This window comes from Mytilus galloprovincialis, chromosome 4 (assembly GCF_965363235.1).
Source record: "Mytilus galloprovincialis chromosome 4, xbMytGall1.hap1.1, whole genome shotgun sequence".
In the NCBI taxonomy this organism is placed as follows: domain Eukaryota; kingdom Metazoa; phylum Mollusca; class Bivalvia; order Mytilida; family Mytilidae; genus Mytilus; species Mytilus galloprovincialis.
The window spans coordinates 73,814,358-73,837,342 of record NC_134841.1 but is presented as its reverse complement, the minus strand read 5'-3'; the positions used below and the strand labels follow the sequence as shown (position 1 = coordinate 73,837,342).

At 30.1% G+C, this 22,985-nt stretch overlaps 1 protein-coding gene across 1 annotated transcript; it reads right to left on the bottom strand.

Annotated features, from left to right (window-relative positions):
- Positions 1-1,679: 1,679 nt before the first annotated feature.
- On the bottom strand, positions 1,680-22,495 carry LOC143072922 (transcription factor LBX1-like). Its single transcript, XM_076248091.1, has 2 exons — positions 20,844-22,495; positions 1,680-2,533 (listed from the first exon to the last, which is right to left on the bottom strand). The coding sequence occupies exons 1-2, from the start codon at positions 21,256-21,258 to the stop codon at positions 2,019-2,021; spliced, it is 930 nt and encodes a 309-aa protein (XP_076104206.1). The 5' UTR covers positions 21,259-22,495; the 3' UTR covers positions 1,680-2,018.
- Between the last annotated feature and the right edge of the window lie 490 nt (positions 22,496-22,985).

Here is a 22,985-nt window from a genome sequence, read left to right as displayed (position 1 = left end):
AAAACAAACCATTGAATACTCTGAAAATAGAATGAATATATTAATTGGTTGTAATCAAATTTTCAAAGCAGAAGTATGTCTTCGTCATTTGAAAGACAGAACAAGACTTACTATTTTCTTTATCAACCTTTTCTGTTGCTTGAAAAAAAAACTTTCCGGCAAAAGAAATGATTTGTGAACTTTCCATTTCTATATATAACAATATTCAAGCAACGACTGCATATAGAGAATATATATATATAAATCTCCGTTTAGATACGTATTCCAGAGCTTGCATTCCTATCATGATTTCCTTGATAGAGGATTGCTGCTTGTTCGAAGTGATGAAGTTAAAGAAATGCTTATCCCTTCGGAAAATTTCACGTACGTAATCACGAGTTGGTTGACAGTTCTGGATTATCTGTTTCACAAATAGGACTCGTGTTGCTCAGTCTTCAGTTTTCTATGTTGTGATTTTATATCTATCGTTGATGGAAGATGTTCGTTGTTGTTCTGTGGTTTACATTTTGTCTCGACTACTATATTATTTGTTTATGCGTTTCTCTGTGATTAGTGTTCTTGTGTGTGTTTGTGTTGTATTTATGTCACGTAGTGTTGTATTTTTAGCGATATATTTTAACATTGCCATATAAGCGGAAGGGTGGGCTATACTTTAAATCAGGTTCAACCCCTCCACTTTTCTTACAATGTCCTGTACCAAGTCAGAAATGTGGCAGTTGTTATCCCATTTCTATGTATGTTAGCGTTTTTTTTTTGTTGCACTTCAGTGTTCCTGTTGTTCCTTTGTTTTTCTCTAATAGTTGATGTGTTTTCTCGGTTTACGTTTGTTATCCGTTTTCTTTTCTCTTAATAGATTTATGACTTTTGAACACCGGTATACTACTGTTGCCTTTATTGTACTGTTTTTATAAGCCCTTTATAAAATGACAAAATCATAAGCTCAAATACATCTAACGAATGGAAAACAACTGTCATATTCCTGACTTGGTACAGGCATTTCCTTGTGTAGAAAATTATTGATTAACCGTGGTTTTATAGTTAGCTGAGTCACTGATGACGATTCACAAAATATGAAGTGCAGTTGCAAACTCCTGCGTATAGTTTGAGTTATCTAATACGAATGCGAGGTAACGAATATAGTGTATATGCAAAAGAAAACTTAACTGTTAAATGTTTGTCATACAGGCATTTTACTCAGTGTTAGTATAGACGAATAACGCCACACCTCTCCCAGAAACCAGGCTCATAATTAAGCGCGACAGCATCGTTTTGTCTACAAAAGACTTATCAGTGCTTCTTTATTTTAAACAGTCGAAAGGCAATGTCAATAACAAAGTTGACAAGCATTAAAAACCAATAGTTCTTGAAATGTTTACCAAATCTAGCTGAGGCATTGATGAGAAAGTGTTTAGTTGAGCTAGGTAAATTAATCCATTGCCAAAGACAACGTTCGTTTATTCGATGATATGCTCACAATTATAAATTAGCTGTTTACACAACTTTGTATTTTTCGAAATACTTAGGATTTCTAATTCCAGTAATTCATTACCTTATTTGACAAAACCTTTCGAACTTGTTGGTTCTCAATGCTCTCACTTCGTAATTTATTTGACTTTTCAAGTTATTTTTCGATCTCTGATGAGTTTTCTATGGCTGTCTTTTAATCAAACAAATACAAAAAAAGTAAACGAGTTTATGTAATTGTTGATTTTGTCGATTTCAATCATAAAATAAACTAAAGGTTTATAGCTGAATGCATAAAATGAAATGAATAATCATATTAAATGCCACATAAAATTGCGAGTTCTTTTATTTCAACGTGTATATGCAAGACATTAGAATGATATATTCTGATAAACGCGTGTTCTGGATTTCATTAGATTCATCACTCACACCCTCTTGTCTAAGTACTTTGTCTATTTTCACATAAAATGGGGGACTATTTATCATGAAGTCACAATATATAATGATGATATGCAAAATGCAATACAAACATCCAAATAATAAATAAGCAGACACTACGAAAAATTATCATCTGACTCGTTTCCTGAGGAATCATCCCCTTCCGATTGTTTGTCTGGTTTTTCAAATATCGTTTTTGAATTTCCTGAAGAAGATTCTTTTATATCTGAGAAAGGTCTGTCATTCTCGTGTGTTTCAGATACACATGTCTTTTTAACTTTGGGAGGAGAATGGCTCCATGAACTGTCACGTGATTCATCGTCACTATTAAGAAGAGCTTTCACAGTTTCTTCCCCGGCGGAATTAGCGGCTGTAACGTCATTTTTTAGTTCTTCGAGGTCTCTTTTGAGTTTTGCTCTTCTATTTTGAAACCAAGTTATCACTTGTGCGTTGGTTAGACCCAGAGTTTGAGCTATTTCATCCCTGTCTGCAGGAGTCAAATATTTTTGATACAGAAATCTTTTTTCTAGTTCATAAATTTGTTGATTTGTAAATGCGGTTCTTGATTTTCTTCTTTTCTTTGGAGGCTGATGTTTACCAAATAAAGCAGCCTGTTCTCTTCTTTTTGTTTCTGTCAAATAGAGAAAAAAAAACATTTATTGTAACAAGCTATATAAATTTGAAAATTTAAAGTTTATCGGCGATGCATGCTATTTCTTTCTAAAGATTTAAGTACATTTAAAAGTTATGATTTATTTTCAAATAATTGATTTTTAGCTTCATTTTTGCTATATACATAATAACATTTCGGGATGTATTCTTCTTTTTTATGTCTATTAAGAGCTAATGCTCCATTCAAGTATATGTGTTTCATTTCAAACAGATAAGTTGCTCCTAAACTATATAGTTAACACTTTATTGCACACGGACAAGAACGACGGAAGCAGCAGAGCAGATTGACGTCGCGTCGTCTGAACTGTTTGTAAAGTGAAGGTCAAGTAAACATAAACCATCTGCTAATTGTTTTAAAACCTTGGTTACTGTGTACTTGATGCAACTTAATTTAATGTACTTTGTTTGTTAAAGCTATTAAGTTTGACAAGATCGTTAACATTTTTTGAAATATTAAAAACAAAAGTGAGTTCTGGTTCATGTGTGGTATTATGTTCGTATTTTCATAATTAAACCATGTTATATTTATATGTGTTTCCCTGTCACATCATATAAGCAGTTATTCCCTTTGTCCAACTACCAAAAACATTAACAAGAGGTAACCAACCAGAAAAAGATATATTAGACTTAATGTCATATTAGGACAAACTGGTTGTGAAAATGTCACAAGTAGCTAACGTTGAAACATTAACTACTTCTCGTAGACAGTTGCATTGAAGTTCATACCAGTACAATTAACTTAAAGGCTCATATCTGTCACATTAGAAAAATCTTATATTCTAATGTAAAAGCTTATTTGAATACAACTGTACAAGGTTATGACAATAATGACTTTTGTTTCCTTGTATGAAAAGTGGATATCATAATTGAATGGCATCATGAAATCTTTGAATATCTTAATTTACAGAATTTGAACTTTGCTGTCTTTCGTCTCTTCAAAGAAATAAATTCATTTGAATATGAAAACCATATCAGCATTAAAAAAGAATTTCATGTTATATAGTCATTTCAACGTTAGGTTAAAATTTCTTAAATAAAATAACACAAGGGAATTAACTCAAATTAAACTCGGTTACTATTTTTCTTCGTCGTACAATTTCACCGATTAAATTCATTTGTAAATTTAGTTCAAATTATTTTTTCCATTGATTAAAATTGTAACTTATATAATAAATTTTGACATATTTATGAATCACGTCTTGTCAAAAGAACACATTCTAAAGTAAATCATAACTATTAAAGTATCTAAGATACATATTTTATTAATTGATAAATATAAAAGTTTGTCATTTTAAAAGAACATGTACATAATATATCATAACGCTTAACTTTTGTGGTTGCATTAATTAACTTGATAAACGTCAGAAGTTATTAATTATAATCCATGACCAGGTTAACATAGGAATTATTAAACAAATATGTAATAAATTGTCAACTATAAAAAATGTTGCACTTGCTTATTTCTTGCTTATGGGTGTTTTTAAATTTGTGAATACCTTAATAAAAAAAATAAGATAATGTATTTTCATTAATTTTGTAAAAATTAGAATTAATCAACTTAAAGAAATGAATGAAGTATAAGAGAATCTATAAGTCAAACTATTAAATTAAGTTTTAAAGATTATATTTAAAATTTCAAAATCGATATATTTTTTTACAATTTTGAGAATGAGGAACGTTTTGTTAATGGAACCAAACTAAATCCACTTTAAATATAAGAAATTAAACTTCACACTCGATATAACAGTAGAATACTTATCACTTGTAATTTTTCATCGTTTTGTTTTTAAAATTTTTATTATTTCTACATAGAATTTTTCAAGGAAGTATTTGTTATATTTATCTCTAAATAAATAGTCATAATGTTTAACATTAAAAACAGTATTTTCGGGGCTGTTGTTTGTCTTTTAGTCGTTTCATTTTTATCTTTTTGATAATGACGTTGTCCGCTTTTTATTTCTTTGACTAATGGTTTTTGGTTGTCCCTTTTGTATCTTTTCCCTTTTAAAAAGTAAAAGCCCGGTAAACGACCCATCACATTCGACATGTCACAATGTTTACGTAAGTATTGGAAGATTATTGATAGTAATAGTCCGTCCCACCTGTGTATGTACATCTAAGAAAGATAAATAAATTATCTTAATTGATCAGTTAATTTATCATACTTTCTGTGAATAAGCTTCAAAGCATTCCTTAACAGCTTAATTTGACCGATGTGTCGCATTTACAAGTTTAACAAACGATTCTATCTGATCAAATTGAATGTATTACATTTTTCCTGAGGGCATAGAAATGTTATTGATTCAAACTTAAGCAATAAAAAACAAACTTCAATTTTCCAAATGAAAGAAGAAGTCAGAATATCAAGCGAAAAACAAATTTTGTGCTACAGAAAAATGCAGGAGCATTGTTAACAAGTCGATGACAAAAATCGTAAACAAATTGAGCATGAAATGAAGATAATTTACGCTCGAAATTAATTTTCTTATTTAGTATAAAATATTAGGCTAGGGTATGATGCCAATGAGACAACTAGTCAGAAATAAAAATGACGTAGATGGCCATTCTAAACTTCAAAAAGAGCATTATGAAAAAAAAAAATGTAAATAAAAATCATTAAATGATATACTATGAAATTAAAAATAAACTGATGGATACAGAATATTTGGTTATATTATTGTTTTGAATGTTAATTTAAGCAATAATTTAAACCCTAAGTAGAGTATCAAAAATTTACATCATGCATTAACAAAGTTCATTTTAGCCAGTTGCTTCAACCAGTTTAGAAGATCAAATTTAAATTGTCTGTGTATGAGAATAGGAAACCTTTCTATAAAAATTCACTCCTTGAAATATTTAAATAAATTGAGATATGCTAAAAACTATTATATATATATATACTACACAGGAATATAACCTAAAAGGAAAAACTCCCACCTAACTCCCACCGTGTACTAAACAGGTTTCTCTATCACTTGGTAAGACTGTAGGTCAACTGAAATGTGATCTTTGTCAGATGACAACTTTTGATGTGTCCGATTATGTTTTTGTGTGTGACTTTTATCACCTTTGGCTAGTAGAAAACGATCATATCTCGTCAAATCTTATTACTGTATGTTATCTATTCTTATGTCCGGCTTGACCTGAACAATTAGTAGAAAGGAAAACGGCCAATAAATTTAGGACACAAAGTATCATATAAGCTTCTGTAACACATTAGATAAAGAAACAACAAGTATAACATCTAACTTGTTAATTTATAACAATTATTACTGAGAGCTATATCATGTTTTGCAAATCAAAAAGATGCTTTTGATAGCGCCAAACTAGTCTGTAAGGTTTTAATAATATCGCATAAATATTTGTTGTTTAAAGAAAGTGGGAAACACAAGAAAGAAAAAAACAAAAACAGCATAGCAATGCAGCCAGATACATGCAATCCAATAGTATTTTATTTCTGACATTTCAACATGGTTGTTTTCACAAAGTTTTTCCAAACGTTTTACTCAATCGCGACAGTTCAGTTTGATTCCAGCAATTGGAAACTTTTAAGCAAGAATAAACTGTCATTAGATGAACTAATTAACTTGAAAACTTATGACATGTAACTGGCATGTAACAAGATTGGTATCTGAAAATTATCATCAAGGGACAAATGAAATTTATATCGTTATGATAAGTGACGAACGATCCCGTCAAACATTTGATAGAAAGGTCAATAGTAGGTGTACTTAGTCAAAATCTCGGTAAATTATGTAGCGCCAACTTCTCTTCGCAATCAAAGACATCCAACTTGACAATTTTTCTTTTTCTTATACCCAATAGATGAATGCATTCAGCGTGCTTGGGAGAATATATTATGATACATCTTACCATTGAATTACAATATAATTGCAAGGTAATGGTAATACTAATATCTAGAAAACAAATCAAACGACAAGCAAGTTTTACTTGATGGAAAACAATCCAATTTATGTAATTAGGTACCGACTATATCTGCTTTCTTATTGAAAAAAGATAAAAATTATAGTTCTGTCAAGAACATTTAAGTGTAATTCTGTGTGACAAAAATAACTAAATTCAAACTGCCTACTGGTTTCTTTGTATAATGCTTCGTAGACTACTGCTTTTCCTTACTCCATGTCCTATGAGAAAATGAATAAAAAAAAAGGAAAAGAGGAAAAGAGAAAAATAGAAAGAAACAAGAATGTGTCCAAAGTACACGGATGCCCCACTCGCACTATCATTTTCCTGTTCAATGGACCGTAAAATTGGGTAAAAAATCTAATTTGGCATTAAATTAGAAAGATCATATCATAAGGAACATGTGTACTAAGTTTTAAGTTCAATGGACTTCAGCTTCATCAAAAACTACCTTGACCAAAAACTTCAACCTGAAGCGGGACGAACGTACGATCGGACGAACGGACGCACAGACGAACGAACGAACAGACGAACAGAGGGACGGACAGACGCAGTGACGCACACACCAAAAAACATAATGCCCCTCTACTATCGTAGGTTGGGCATAAAAATAGAAACACATACACAATTTCTTTTAAACTGCTATAAACTCGTAATAGTTAGAAAAAATTACTGAAATGTACTTGATGTACTTATGCAACCATTTTTTGTTGTTCTTTTTAAAGAAAAGTTGTTGCGCACTACTTTGATGCATGTTTTGTAGACTGCTATTTCTCTCTTCTTTCGGTCGTTTCCTTTATAATTTTTACTATATTTCAAAAGTTTTGTTTAGCTAAAATGTTTGTGCAATGTCTTGTTTTAAAGTTAAAGCAGGAGGTATTTTGATATGTTAACTTCCTTAAAAAAAACACAAGTCAATTCCTTTTCCAACTTTAAAATTGATATATAGCTGTTGAAATCTAATTTGCTGAGCCGCAACTTCTACCTGCTTCTACAGAAACAATATATATAACTAAACAAAATAAAGACTTCAAACATTTGTGACTTTCCGTCAGGTTCAAGATTTGACGTCTTAACCTAGGTGATAAATGAGTGTGAATTACATCACAAATAGGCATTTAGTCGTGTCAAACACACTACTAATGACCATATCTCTCATCAGCCTAATGACCACGATGACCACATAACTTGACCACAAATTAAGCTGTCTATTATTTCAAGGCCTACTGAGAGAAGGTTAATATATTTGCTAATGAGCATGAACCATAGGATATTTATGCAACTAATGGCTCTTTGTTGGTTATTTACGAGACGCAAGTGGTGATTTTTCAAAATGAATAACTTACTCATTGTTTTAACGACATTACCACTCGCATAATTATAAAGCGGTAAAGTAAAACAATATTATCTTCATCAAAAGACGAACGAGCCCGTTGCGACCTAGACAAAAGTGCAGTATAAAATAATGAAAATTTTTTTTATTAACTAAAATTTCAAATGCAGTGTAAAATTAATTTTTTATTTAGCATTATAGCCCTCTTCGAGACCACATCTTCAATTTCATGTTTTATTATTAAAAAAATAAGTATTTCTATAATATTTCTAATAATTTTTTTGTAAAAAACACATTCTCTTTCTAGTAATATCTTTGGCGAGGATGATGAAAATCTAAAATTAATATGTACATGTATTCCCATATTTCTAAAATTGGAAATCCTCATAAAATTCATTTGTGATAAGATATCAGTAATAGTTCTATACATGTCTTCTCCCCTTTTCCTTTTTGATGTTTTCTATTGTATTTATAAACATGAATTTTAGAAATCATAAGATCAGGAAAAATTTGAGAATATGAATAAAATCAGGGACATTTTTATAACCCTACCCCGGCCTAGGAAATATCTTAACACCATTCCGTAATGCACAATCGTCATCCAATAGTTCACTCCTCCCTAGAATTGTGTTCTGATATTAAAATTCGCATACAGAAAATCATGAGATCTACAACTGGAATGAAAGAAATCTTCCAAACCGTATGCATTTATCTTTTTCCTATTCCTTTGTCTAGTTTTGACCGAAGAAACATGACGAACTAATTGTTTTAAATTGATGACATACTAACAAGAGAAATGAAAGGAAATGAATATCTTGTTCAGAAACTGACAAGGTTGATTACTGCAAGAAACATTTATCATAATTTCGCAGACAGAATGCATTTTGACGACTGAGGGCGTGCTGGGCAACAAGCACTCCTATTTCAAGCACAGATTTTACTATGATTTTTTATAATCCATTTTCAAGAAAGCATTTAAAAGCAAACCTCGCTAGGAATCATGTAAATTTATAACCAGAAAGAAGGAAGAAAAGTAATTTAGTAACATTTTCGTGACATCTACTAAATTAAACTATGGTTTTATTGTTCCTTTTCATCAACTGGCAAGTTTTCTATAAGTTTTTTGTAATGTGCCGAAATGTATAGAATCTATTCTCGTTTTTATATAGTATATGATGTGCACCTGAATTATGAGTACGCATTTTTATATACCGTATTTTATATGCGATTTGTCAATTAAGATATTTGATTTGATATTTTTCAATTGATGTACTTGTTTTATACTAGTATATTGATTAAATTCGTGCATGCTTATGCATAAGGCTTTTTATTTTTATTATTCCCATTACGTGCCATTTTGCTGTTTTATTTGGCATCAATATACAATCTTTTAGAGGACAAAACCCAAAATCAATATAAACTGAGAAAATAAGTGGCGTTGTATTCATTTTGGACAGACACTTTCAACCGTGATTGCATGGGTTTTTGACTTGATACCCCCTCACCTCCTCCCTCTTTTTTAAACTCAATCAGTGGATGTCCAAAAGGTACCTTATAGAACATACATTAAAATGAATCATCGCAAACTTAAATTACTAGATCTGCTGGTATTGAGGTCTGATATTCAAGTATACTCTTAATACAGTGGCATCATGCACAGTGTACCAAAGCTCGATCTTGTGCATTAAATGTCGTTAGATTTTATGTAGTTAATTTCAATACAGGAAAGAAAAAGAAAATGAAAGAAAGAAGTTAATGGCCGTATTTTAAATCTTTATTTAGCCGAACAAAGTTTTAAAAAATTAGATTATTTTCACATCTGTTTGCTTTAATATAATAAATATACCAAAACGAAAATGAATGTGAAATACAACTTTTTATTACAAAATTGTGCAGTGAAACTACAAAAGTCCCAAACTATTTTTGAAAATATTTAACAAAAATTCTGTTCAAAACTTGACCGAAATTTAATAAATAAATATTTCTTTCATGCATAGACCAGTCATCATTTTGTTTTGTTCCCGTCTGTAGAAGATAAATTGTTGGTTGCTTAATATCTAGCGGCAAATATTTCATGCATTTTTAGGACGATAGTTGTAGAAATAGATAGGTTTATTCAGAACAATCTCTTATAACGTTTCATTTAAGACTTAAGTGAGAACTTATACGTCACGGAATCATCGCATCAACACTGAATGTTGATTGGAAAAGATGGAAGGCGTCTATGTATATTTTTTTGGTATGCGACGAGTTCCTTTTCGGACGTGACTATCTGTCTTCGGTGAAAGCTCATTACACAATGCAGTGGTGAAAATATGCCATGGCGTAACACTCTTCATACAATCGAACATTGAAAAGTTAACCCTAATAAATACTAATATATTTATAATAATGAAAGGTTGCATAGCATTTATGCTTTTAAACGATCGTATGTCGGTTTCAGGGGGTTAATTACGTTCAGAAAATGAAAAAGAAACAGCCTAACAACAAAATAAGTATCAACTTCAAAGAAACAGTGGGATGTAATTTTCCGCAGTTTCGATGATGACTTTTACATTCGCTTAAACGCGTTCAGATTTGCGCCTTTTTGTATGCACTCCACGAGACTCGTTCCTGCCTGGGTGATCAAAACTAGTAAGAGAGTAAATTATGAAGTGATATAATTCCCAATGGACACCAATCATCGAAAAAAGATGAAAAATATTTCCATTATATGTCGATAAATTTCAAAACGTCAGATGTGCTGTATGATGTTTAAGCTATTTGATGGAATCTTTAGCAGTAATGTGTACAAAAGTACAACATCAAACATCAAAAGAACTATCAAGAAAATGCAAAAAAAAAAAAGAAAGAAAGTTGAATCAAGCCGAAGAGCGTTTAAAAACAGAACAAGCGAAATACTATGTTTACACAGCAGACGACAGAGAGCCACAAGTCATCATGGTTTTCTTAGGTTCTGTTGTTTCGCACGTTTTTATCTAAAATTGCATTTTAATTCGAAAGATAAATGATATTTTGAAATGAAAAAAAAATGTTGGATACAATTTCAGACGAGAGTATAGATATAACGGTATATTCAGTGTGAAAGTCACTCTCTCTGCAGTAGTTTACGCATTTTATTGTTTAATCTACACTTATAAACAAGTTAATGATACATTTTAGTTATCACAGACAACACGGATCATAAATTAAAGAGCTTTACTATATCGCTTTGAAAAAAGAAAGATTTCAATGCTTAGACGATAGCATATTGTTTTCGAGACGAATAAAGACGCTATAAAATAACAACAGATTTCTATCACCTCAAAAATGACATTAATAGCAAACACAAATATAAGTTCTAGAGACCAAATTGTTATTTAACAATCTTTTAAATGTCTTATGGTTTGAAATAAAATTCTTAAAGCGATGTTTGAAACAAAAGCAGTCAAGCAGACATTTCGGCGTGATAAAAGTGTAAGTTTTATGTTTCAAACAAAAAGTAGCCAAAAGTTTGAAGTTTGATTTTTACGAAATATATGTAATTTTATCAAAAGATAAAAATTATGTGAAAGAGATAATTCAGTTGGTACCAATTTTTTTTTAAATGTTCACATCACGAACAATTATATGAATTTTATATTTTCTTACTTTAAATATATCTTGAAGTTCGTCCCATGCTGTTTTCCCACAAATGTATCATAATATTATGATGAACGAACTGACTAACATATAGATTTATATTAACTGTATGGAGTCACACGTCCAAACTTTAGAAACTTACATCTATTTATTAGAGTTAAAATTGAAGCAGATTAGGAAAAATAAAAACATGCAGTCTATCCGAGGGAAAATTGAAACTCAGGAACATTCAAAAGCATAAATTAGAGTACAGTGATAGATATGCCGATACAACAAACTTTTCAAAACGCTTCTTATGTCTGTTACAAATAAGTTATGGTAATATCTTGCAGTGTTCTTCCCAATATCTAAACAACTGTATCTAAATTGGTATATCATCAAATGCTAGAATGAAAATTCTTTGATCAAACATCGCATATTCTTTTAAAAATCTACCAATATAAATAAAACTAAGAAAAGTCAAATAAAGTATATAGATTACCATCCACGTGAAAATTTTATACTATATATCATGCATTTATTAATTACATTAACCGTTCCAATTCTATAAAACTTAATATTACAAAGTATAGATCTACTGCAAAAATCACTTCAAGTAAAATATGTATTCAAAACTATGACAATTGAACGAATGAGGGGCATACCGGTAAGGACATTTTTTTAAATTGAAATGCATATCCACGGCATTTTGCAGAACGAACCCATTTATGGAGGTCACCTTGTTGTGCTTTAATTGATTTCAACATAAGTTCTCCTAACAATGTGCACTTTTATGACAATGTGGACAACCTATTGTATTATTGGAAAACAACCGTGCACAAAACATAAATCAAGTACCGTTTGCATTAGGTTGTTGGAACTGAAAAGATATGGGAAACTACTACAGTTTATCTAATCTGCTTCAAATGAAGCGTGGTTTGTGCGATAATATGTTAGCTGAAGAAATATACATCATAATATTCCACGCTCGTTACCAGAAAGATACGTTGACTGACACCTTTGATTTTACCGTTTGTGTTGAAAAGATATTTGTATCTTGCGTGGAACGTTTTGAGTTAGACGTGTAATATGTTTTCCAAATTTCATGTCTTTCTAACGAGGTAGGATTTGTAACTGCGCATAATCAATCTTACAAAAAAGACTTTTATTTCATAACAAAATGAGTTTACAGTCTCTTATAACTATTATAGTCATAATCATATTAATGATAAACTGCACCAAAGAATATAAAATATGAGTACTTTTTTGCAAAGGCATTCCTTTGCGCATTTGCTAATATGAAAGTTCCGTGTGTGATATTCATAAATCTATATACAAATACCAAAGCCATAACTTCAGAGGAAAACTGAAAAGTCCGTACTAACAACTAATGCCTTGCTTGCGGGGAATTTGATTTGATAACTCCCTGACATTACAAGTGATAGGTTTAGCTAGCTAAATAAGAAAAAACAAGTTTAACCACACCATATGCTTCGAAAACATGTGGCCTGTACCAAGTCAGTGAGACTATGGTTGTTTTCCATTCGTGACGTTTGTTGTTAAAGTCTCACGTTTGATTCCGTCAGTTTTAATGGAATCCCCCTTTTCAATTCATCTGGGAGTTCAGTATTTTATTTTACTTTTCAAGTAATATAAATGTATATCAAAATAGCTTAAACTTGACAACTGGACTAATTTTCTCACTTATTGACCGGAAAGGAGTGAACGATGAAACGGGATCATGGGCAATATAACTCCGAGCAAGAAACTAACAAAATAAAAAAATACGTAAGTCTAAAAGAATCTAACATTTATACAAGTTTTCTCAAAGATATTTTGATTTTTTTTATACAAAATAGGCCATTGAGAAAATCCCAAACAACATGCACAAGTCGTCTTCAATATTAAACTAAATAGAGAATGGAAACATGTCAACTTCCATGAAAATCTATTTAAGTATGTAGCAGGCTCTTTGAACATTGTCACTCAGTCTTATTTTAAATGATGACTGTGTTGTAGGTTCAAAGGGCATGACCACATGCACATATTGCTATATGATCTGACAGCGTTTAATTGTAAATTCTGCAAAGCATGTTGCAATTACAGACATGATTCGTATTATTCATGATCATTTTTTTTCAAAATAGAAAAGGGGCATAACTTGAACACCCATCTGTTTGTCAGTTAACGGTTTCACAAAAACATCACCAAACAATGCACGATTTAAAATTATGCCAATGTGTAACTATATATTTATACAGATAAATGTTGTTAGGCTTGTTTTGTGTGCTATTGTTTCGGACATTCTGACATATTCCTCAAATATAATCTCTGCAACACTCGTATGCCAGGCTTGCTTTGTGTGCCATTGTTTCGGACATTCTGGCATATTCCTATATAATCTCTTCAACACTCGTATGCCAAAACATAAAACCCATGAATACCCCTCCCTCCACTAAAAATTGTATTTTTTTTTCATTGCCAAACTGAATTAATCATGTATATCAGATATTTTTTTATCAGTCAAAGGGTACATGTAATGTTCAATTATAATTATACCTATAGTTTAAAACTAAATGAGGACTTGAAATTTATTAAAATATAAAGCTTTAATTTAAAAGTTTCATTTCTTCAAGTTCATATTGGCATTTACAATTAAAATATGTCCGCATGTTTGGGGTAAATTGCTGTTGATATATACTGTAACAGCATATCTATAGGAGCAGGAAACTTGTTTTTCGAAAAGACATACAATTAAAAAAAGTGTCTGTATTGTATTTCCAATTTTTTCCAAAGAACATATAAAATATAAATATGAGGTTAGAATAACCAGCTGAACTAAGGAATTTTATAAGTTACTGTTATAATTATATTCTAGTTCCAAAATCAATAAGTTGCCTCTTAAAAAGTGGCATTATTCTTATTAGAAGACAATTTCTTGGTAAAATTTGTGTGCAGTTACATTTCAACCATTTCCTAATTCAATCAGAACAATTGGTCATTTATATTATTTTCAAATCAAATGATAAGTGACAAAACAAGTCTGTAATTTCTGCTTTAAATATCCACACAAGCCTATTTCTATAATAAGTCAAGTTATACGCTAACAGAATACGGATTGATCAACTGAATTAATGTTGCTATTTAAAAGCCAAAAAACAAGAAATTGTTGAAAAGGGGATGAATGAATATGGAAAATGATATTATATACAGAAAATCTATAAGAAAAGAGACGCCGCTCCTCATTCAACCATGCACTTAAATTGGCATATCGCGATGTCTTGGGAATGCTTCAGCCGATACCGTTCGCAAAGATGATGATACTTATAACAAAAACAAAAAAGAGACGATACGATTTAATTATAATTACCGAATACAAAGTATATAGTAATAGACCATCTTGGAACTACGTAAAAAGGTTGGTGATGAAAACTGAGGGATGGTTTAGAAATAAGACATGAATGAATTTTCCCTGGTTAATTAACTCGCTTAGATCAGACAAAGCTCTATTGCAACACGTAAAGCAGGTATATTTTACTGCGTATAAGAGTGAGAGAAAAAGATACAGAAAAGAAAGATGCCATGCAAATTTTTCATATGATTAAAAGTTAGTAATCGAGAAAGTAGCCACAATGACACAAAATTCACAAAACACTTACAAGTATATATATAGAAGACAACGTGCAGGCTGACAATAAGACATTACGTATATAGCGCGTTTCCAAAAATTCGAGTTCTTAATCGATGTATGACTTAATTTAACATAAAGTATCAAAAATATGTCATCAACACCATTCTTTTTACGTAAAGGAAGAAAGGACCAGTTAAAGACAAACACTGACGAAGTTCATGGCATGGAAAAGACGCATTAACATTTGACAGAGTTAACCCTTTCCCCTTTAAACCTCGATTAGTGGAATTACACACAGAAAACTGTACAATAAAAATCACTTAACTCTATAAAAAATTCTCGAAATTACTGAAGACAAGCTTAAAGTAATTAACCAACTGATATATACTTTTCCATTTGAATATTTGTGCATGGCTATGCGTAGGTATAGAGTTTCGTAAAAAGCAACGTCATGCACAGTTAAGGATGACCTGACCTAGCGCAATGACTAATATAGATTTTTACAGAATTTCAATAAAAAAAAAAGAATGAAAGATACATCTGTGTCATTCATTATATTAAAATAAACAAAGACAAAAAGGACGATGCAGAAGCTTTTGATATACTTTTTATTATAAAGATCAAAACGTCTCTGGACCTTTGCAAATGACGGAGGTTTGGTATGTCTTTTTTAAGTAATAAGAATATGTTTTCTAAAGAAAAAAAAGAAAAATGCATGAGAATTTAAAATGGACTTCAAAACAATATATGCAAAACAAAATATTAAAGTAGAATAGATAATTGTCGTAAATGGGTTTTATCCAATTTTAAATTGCGTATGTGTCAATCAAATTGTTGCATAAAACCCTTAAAAACTAATTTGTAACATTTAAATAATTTAACAAGAGACTGATTTTATTTTTAATCTGCATGTGGCAATGCATAAACCTGTTTAATTTGTTGTCTTTAGATACAAGAAGGCCTCTCAATATGTGACCTGTTGCAAAATTTATTTCTAGATATAACAAAATACAATATCGATAATACAAAATTTCAGAATTTTCGACCCTTTCTCTTTCTGTATATTGTCTCTTTCTTGTAAAATAACATTTGTCGTAAAACTGTCACATGCTGTCTTTGAGATTGTAATTCTTAATGAAATTTGACTATATATACTTATATGTTCGAGTTGTGCTTCGAGTTGTTAAGTGCAGCAAGTACTTAAATGCACAATTGTTCTTTTATGTTATAAATTAACATTCAATAATTATTACCTAAATGGTAAATTTTTACCAATAATGCAACGTTAATGGGCATTTTTGAAGGGATATTTTTGACACTGTCACGTCGTTTGAGCACTGACATATAGGTATGCCTGCATCTGCATCTTCAGTTATTACATAAATAAAAGCAATTTATTCTACTGTTGAAATTTTCAAGATTTATTTGGAAATAATAAACGGGACAGGTGTACATAATGGATTTAAGAAACAAAATTGGAGAAAACGTAAAGGCATGAAACAATGTGAGTAGTAGTCATTCAATTTTATACGCCATATTTTCAAAAGAAAATAAAAATATTACATTTTTTACATGTTTTGGACTCAAAATACACTCGTAATGGAAAGTAATGCTATGTAATTTATTAGGCTATAATTGGACATTGTAACCCGCAAATGTAATTTATTGTAGTTATTACATATTCATACGGTTTGTACCGGCTAAACTGAATTTTATTAAAATATACAGGCATTTAATATAATTCATAATTCAAAGCATAAATTTGATAAATTATCATAATCACAATTCGTTTATCTAAAGTACAAAATACTGTACAAAATTCCAAAACATGTGGTTGACCTCAAAAGAGAAATGTTTGAATAGCAAAGCCATCTGTGTCCAGGTATTGTGGAGTTTGTATTTTCAAACAGATGCTTTCACTATTATTAAGGTTTTTTTTTCGTATATTTTTGATTTTTTTTTCATTTCAGTTTAATTTTGGAAAAAAAACCATTGAAACCAAATGATATAATTCTATTTTATTTCATTTCATATAAGAATTTAGTACCATTTCAAATATGCATGATATACATGCATTGTATAGAATGTTACGTAACATCTTTAAATATAAAATGGGAAAATATCAAAACATCCTCTTAAACGAGGTTTTCAAGAAGCTGCAATTATGGGCATCTTAATCAATTATCTTGTATAATTTTGAATGCATTGATTCGTTGATTACAAGCAGAGATCATATTTCAGTTCAATAATTATGAAACTGGTATGAGATATAGATTATACACAAACTCCATTTTATCTGTTAAAAACTTAACACTTTGAAAAAGGTTACGGTTTTGCTAATAAGATCCTTCTTTGCAGAAGGAGAATTTGAAATGGTACTAAATTGTCATATGGAGATGTTATGAGTAAGTAGAACATGGCCACAAGTATTTTAAAGGAATTTTCATGTGATTATATTTCCTTATTTCTAAACGATTCCTTTCTTAACTTTGCTTATTTGAATTTAAAAATGGTTCTTTATGATTCCTATCTACTCTTTGTCTAAAAAGAAAAATCTACAAAAATGGGACATCTCTATCTTAAAAGAAAAACAGATGCTTGTCCACGATAATTTGTTTACATTTGCCATAAAGAAGCTTTAAACTACAGTGACTTTTTCAAGTTTATTAAGAAGTTTACGACCATGTATTGTGTTGTCGCAATATTTGTATATAATATATAAATTTAGTGTTTGGTCATTAACAAGAGCCCTGTCATGAAACATTGATTGTTATCCAAGTTTCGTCTATACATTTCGAGGGAGCGTTGATCATGAATTAAAAAAGCAGACTTGGATTTCGGGAACGCAAATAATTCAGACCCTCCCCCATGATCGACTCTCTCACTCGCCGTATAATGTAGCCCATCCCTCTCCCCGGCCCGTCGGACAGCGAACTTCAAGTACCAGAACTGAGTTATCCTGGTTAGGAATTTTGTAAAATGTTCAGGGACATCAGGTGCAACTGTATCATATAGGATTGTTACAACACATTTTATCACGAGAAATACTTCAAATAAACTCGCTGATCTTCTGTGGTTACTTTAATGTGAACTATTCGTCATATCACCAAATCTAATACGCTAAGCTAGACTGAAGGAATTGTTTATGAAATAATAAAAATTATATTGTAAAATAATGAGGACAAACATTTAATTCTGATTTCGTCTTTAATGTTTTTTAAAGAGTTTATATTTTTAATAAAGAGCGAAATTTATGAAATTTATACAAATTATTATCCTATAAATACATACAGATATATGTTAAATAAGTATATATTATGTATTTAAATGCTCTTTTAGCGAGGTTTGTTGTTTTTCAGGATATACGACGTTCGACTTTGCCTTCATGATTGCTTCGAATTTGACTGCATTTATAAAGATATATCGAAAGTACAAAAAATAATAAATATAATAAAGTGGTTAACAATTTTTGACACAATTTTGGGAGATTATGATATATCATTTGATTGACTTTATATGACAAGAAACATTTTGTGATACATGGATATTTAATTAATCACTCTTCTAAATGATTTTGTGACGAATGAATTGCACAGAGTCATGAATGTGTTTTAAAACATTTATATTTCCTGACGTATTAATAAATTTCGACGAGAAAATACCACAGAAATACATTTATATGTACATAAATTTATGATAATTAATGTAAAAGTGAATGTTTACATTTTCTACCAAACTGAAGGATTTTTTACAGAAAATTTCGGAATGGACGATGATGTAAAATTGATACAAAACAGATGTAAATCATTACAAAGGTTTCAATAAAATATGCATATTTGAATACAAACCAAAATGTGCGAATGTATATGTGTATAAATTTATAGATCGCCCACGACTACTAAAAATTTCATAATTATTATCCGTGGAACATATATCATATTTAATATGTGATGGCGTTTTTAAAATTAAATGAAAGCGATCTTAATCAGGACCTAACCTGTCGTAAAAAAAATCTTTTATAAGTAGGAGAAATGATATGACAACTTAAAATATCAAAATTAAACAGAAAAACACCTCGTAAATAATAACAAATAATGTGAATTTTAATGCAATAAATTTTTACATACTTTATTTTAATGTTATTTGGCACAAAGTTGAACCATTTTGAAACTTTGACAATAATGCTATTGAACCAAAGAGACTTCACTAAATGTTTTTGGTCAATCCAGGACCAACATAATGTTTATATCCTCTTATTCCCAATCAAATTTGAAAACTTTTATTCATATATTATTTTAAAATATATCAGAATTTCAATTTTGCTCTTTTTTGAATTTTGAAATATTTTACTGTAGGTCAATAACAATTTTTAGATAAATTTGAAAATGATTAAACAAATAAAAAGATTACAGTTTGGGTCCTACTTTGCTTACGATGGGACATGTGATAAAAGTCAGGGTAAAATTACATTTCCTATTTTCAGCATAAATATTATTTACATGTTAAAATTAATTAAAAGAAATTGTACTAAGTACAAATGTAACTACACATGTAAGTAGAAATGTGTGTATCTATTGCACTCGTACTGAGGGACATATCAAAAGTGAAAAATGTATCGATATCTTAAATTACAGTTTGGCAGTGATTATCTGTCAAAATCATTACCTTCCAATGGTCATTTTCACATGTTACTAAGACAAAAGTTGGAACAAACATTATTTAGATATCATTATGTTCTTTCACACCTACTTAGTATACGAATTTGTCATGATTTAGTGATGGGCTAGAAGCTACACGAAAGTTAATGACCATGAAATATACAACTGACCAGCAGGCACATGTGGTCGGCCTCTGATCATCGTTTACTAAGCATACACGGTAGTACAAAAATCTACATCTTCAAAATATGTTCCCCTCTTCTATCAATTAATCATTTAAGTAATTGCTTCATGGAATAAAGATGTTAAAAGAACTTTCTATTATGGTCAAGCGGGTAATAATTGACTGTTGTATGACCACTGGCTGTTTTTATGTGTTATCTTGACCATTATTGTCTCATCTTTATTTAATGGACTGACAAATTTCACTTTTATTTAGTTCATATCAAAAGGACCGCTTGTTGTAAATCAACAAAATTACACCAATTGTTACAAATAAATAATGTAACAATATTGGAAGGTGTTTTATCTTTAAAATCTAACTATATAACACAAATTTCTGAAACTTTCGAACATTAATTATTTTTCTTTGGTAGTTTTGCCGCAAAAATATCAATACAGATAAAATGTATTCTGTTTAAGCAAATTTATGCATCCAATATGGTTTTGTAACATAACATTTATTCATATTGTAATATATTTATGAAATATTTTTCAATACAAAAAATATCTCCCGTCATAAAATACAGAGTTAATAGTCAGTGTCACTTGCAAATAGCGAATTTATTAATTTCGCACATTATTTATTTACGGAAATTATAATAAATGATTTTTTGGCATATATAACTCGTTGAAAATAATTTTCAAATGTTGAATAAAATATTAAAAAATAAAAAATGCGTTCAAAACAAAAATATAGAACTAAATATATATTAAAAGAGTTTTCAATAAAAACACAAAATAGCTAAAATTTAAAAAAAATAACGAGTTGCTATTATTTTCTTGGAATGACTTCAAAAAGAGGGGCGAAAGATACCAGAGGGACATCCAAACTCACAGATCGAACCAGAGAATAGTATATGATTTTGTAAATAAAACAAAAAATATGTACTTATATATATACCTGCAGATTCCGCTGTTTCTAAGCCTTCAAATGTTTTGTTTGCCATTTCCATTAGTGCATCTAAAGGAGACACTTTATTCGATTTATTAATCTGGTGGACAGGTTCGTCATCATCAACATTTATTTCTTCATCTTCAGCATCCGATGAAAGTTCACTATCTCTTCCAGAACTTGAACGAATGTCCCAAGGGCGCACAATTCTTGAATTTGCACAATTATTAAAATGAAAGTTTCTTTGATGATGAGACACATTGTTTGATGAAAGTATATCCTTTATACAAAATGATGTAAATGGTTTGTTTGGATTTCTCGGAGGATGAATTTGGACCATTGCTAATTTCCTTATTGGTTCATATTGGTCTCTGCAACTGTCTTCAGAATCACTTACTCCACTCGAAGTAGACATTATTTTCATTTGGACACTTTGAATATTTTGTGAATAATAACGACCTCTCCGTTATAATTTTAATTTTCTTCTCTTATGACTTAACGACATGAAGAAAAAACCATAAATTTGCAATAAACATCAAAAAAGAACTATACAACTTTTCAGTACATAAACAAAACTTCAAGTCGAGGCCGATTTCCAAGTGATTGACTGACGGGGGACTTTAACTGATAAATGTGTCGTCTGCGCATTACCTAAACACCCTCTGGGTAAAGAACCACCATCAGGCGTGAAACGTTTTGTCTATCATGTAACTTACGCTGACGATCATAGAAAACTAATTGCCGGAGGTAAATTCGATGATGATGATTATAGTTAACGAAATATTAATTCAAACTTATTATTAATGATAACGGAATGCAACTTCGAAAAATGCTGCAAGTGGATGTTCTGGTAACCTGTGGTCAACGATGATTATTTCAGTATCCATATTCAAATTTCGGACACATGTTCAAGTAAAAATTCCATTATTTAATAAGTGGACTCTACAAAAGATTTCAAGTATAATGGGATTACACGGCTACTTCAGAAAATTTTTATTACTAAAGAGGAGGAGAAAACAACTCGATCTAACCAATGTGTTGTTACCGCCTTCCCATGGTGCAATTCACTTTGTAATCAAGACTGCTGTTTGTTGACATGCATCTGAAGATGATATTAAATTAGCAAAGTTTGTTGTTAGTGTAGGCTTAACAATTGCTAGTGTTTAAGATTATAGAATTAATTACTGGCCAATTGTGTAGTATTATTGGAACCCTTATTTCTCACAAATGACAGTCATGAAATTTCAAATGGTGATTAAATGCTAATAACAAACCTTTGAAAGTCTGCATCGCTCTCTTATGATTTGCCTCTTTTTATGATGTTTCTGGTCAATTTACAGATATATTGCCATATAATATCAACGTCTTTTATTGTGAAAATAATTAGAAAATATATAAAAAATATATTGATATTTAATTGATATTATCGCATGACAGATTGTTTGTTTACGCAAAATTGTTTCTTGCCAGCCGCTGCGCTTTTGATTTTTATTTCATATACATTTATATTTTTACATTATTATTTCAGATTCAGATTCAATAGTTTATTACTAAATGATGTATATTAAACAAGTTCTTACATAAATTTGATATTAATTTATAACATTTTTTGTAATACGTGTAAGTACATTAATTATATATGCTTATTTCTAACAACTAAATTGTTAACATAGATGAATAAATGAAATATTAGCTCGTGCAAAAAACAGCAATATGATTAATAGAAAGCAACAAACTTTTTAAAAATATTTTTTACTTTTTCATTTTTAGAAATGTGTCCCTTAATAAGCATTTTGCAAATAATATATTTAAGTACGTAAAAAAGTGAAAAAAATGAAAGTAAAATAAACCCAATAAATTTTCCATAATTTGACATTGACTTCAAATTATGATAGTTTATCTTACATATAAGCTTTTAAGGACAATTTTCACTTTTCATAATTAGTAGGTATTGAGTTAAAATTGTATGATAAAGGTGGCCACTAAAATATTAGGATTTCAGCAGTCAAGATGAACCCAAATAAATCCTTTTCATTTTCTTGTGTTGTATTATTTAGTAGCTATCATTGATAGTAAAAATAAACTATTAACCAATAAAATACTCAACGATAATATTATTAACAATGAAAATAAGAAAATATTTAAATACTT

Excerpts from the sequence above, each read along its gene's own strand:
- LOC143072922 (XM_076248091.1), bottom strand. The coding sequence starts at position 21,258 with ATGAAAATAATGTCTACTTCGAGTGGAGTAAGTGATTCTGAAGACAGT. Across the intron at positions 2,534-20,843 it reads AGAAACAGCGGAATCTGCAG|AAACAAAAAGAAGAGAACAG; the intron begins GTATATATATAA and ends TCTATTTGACAG.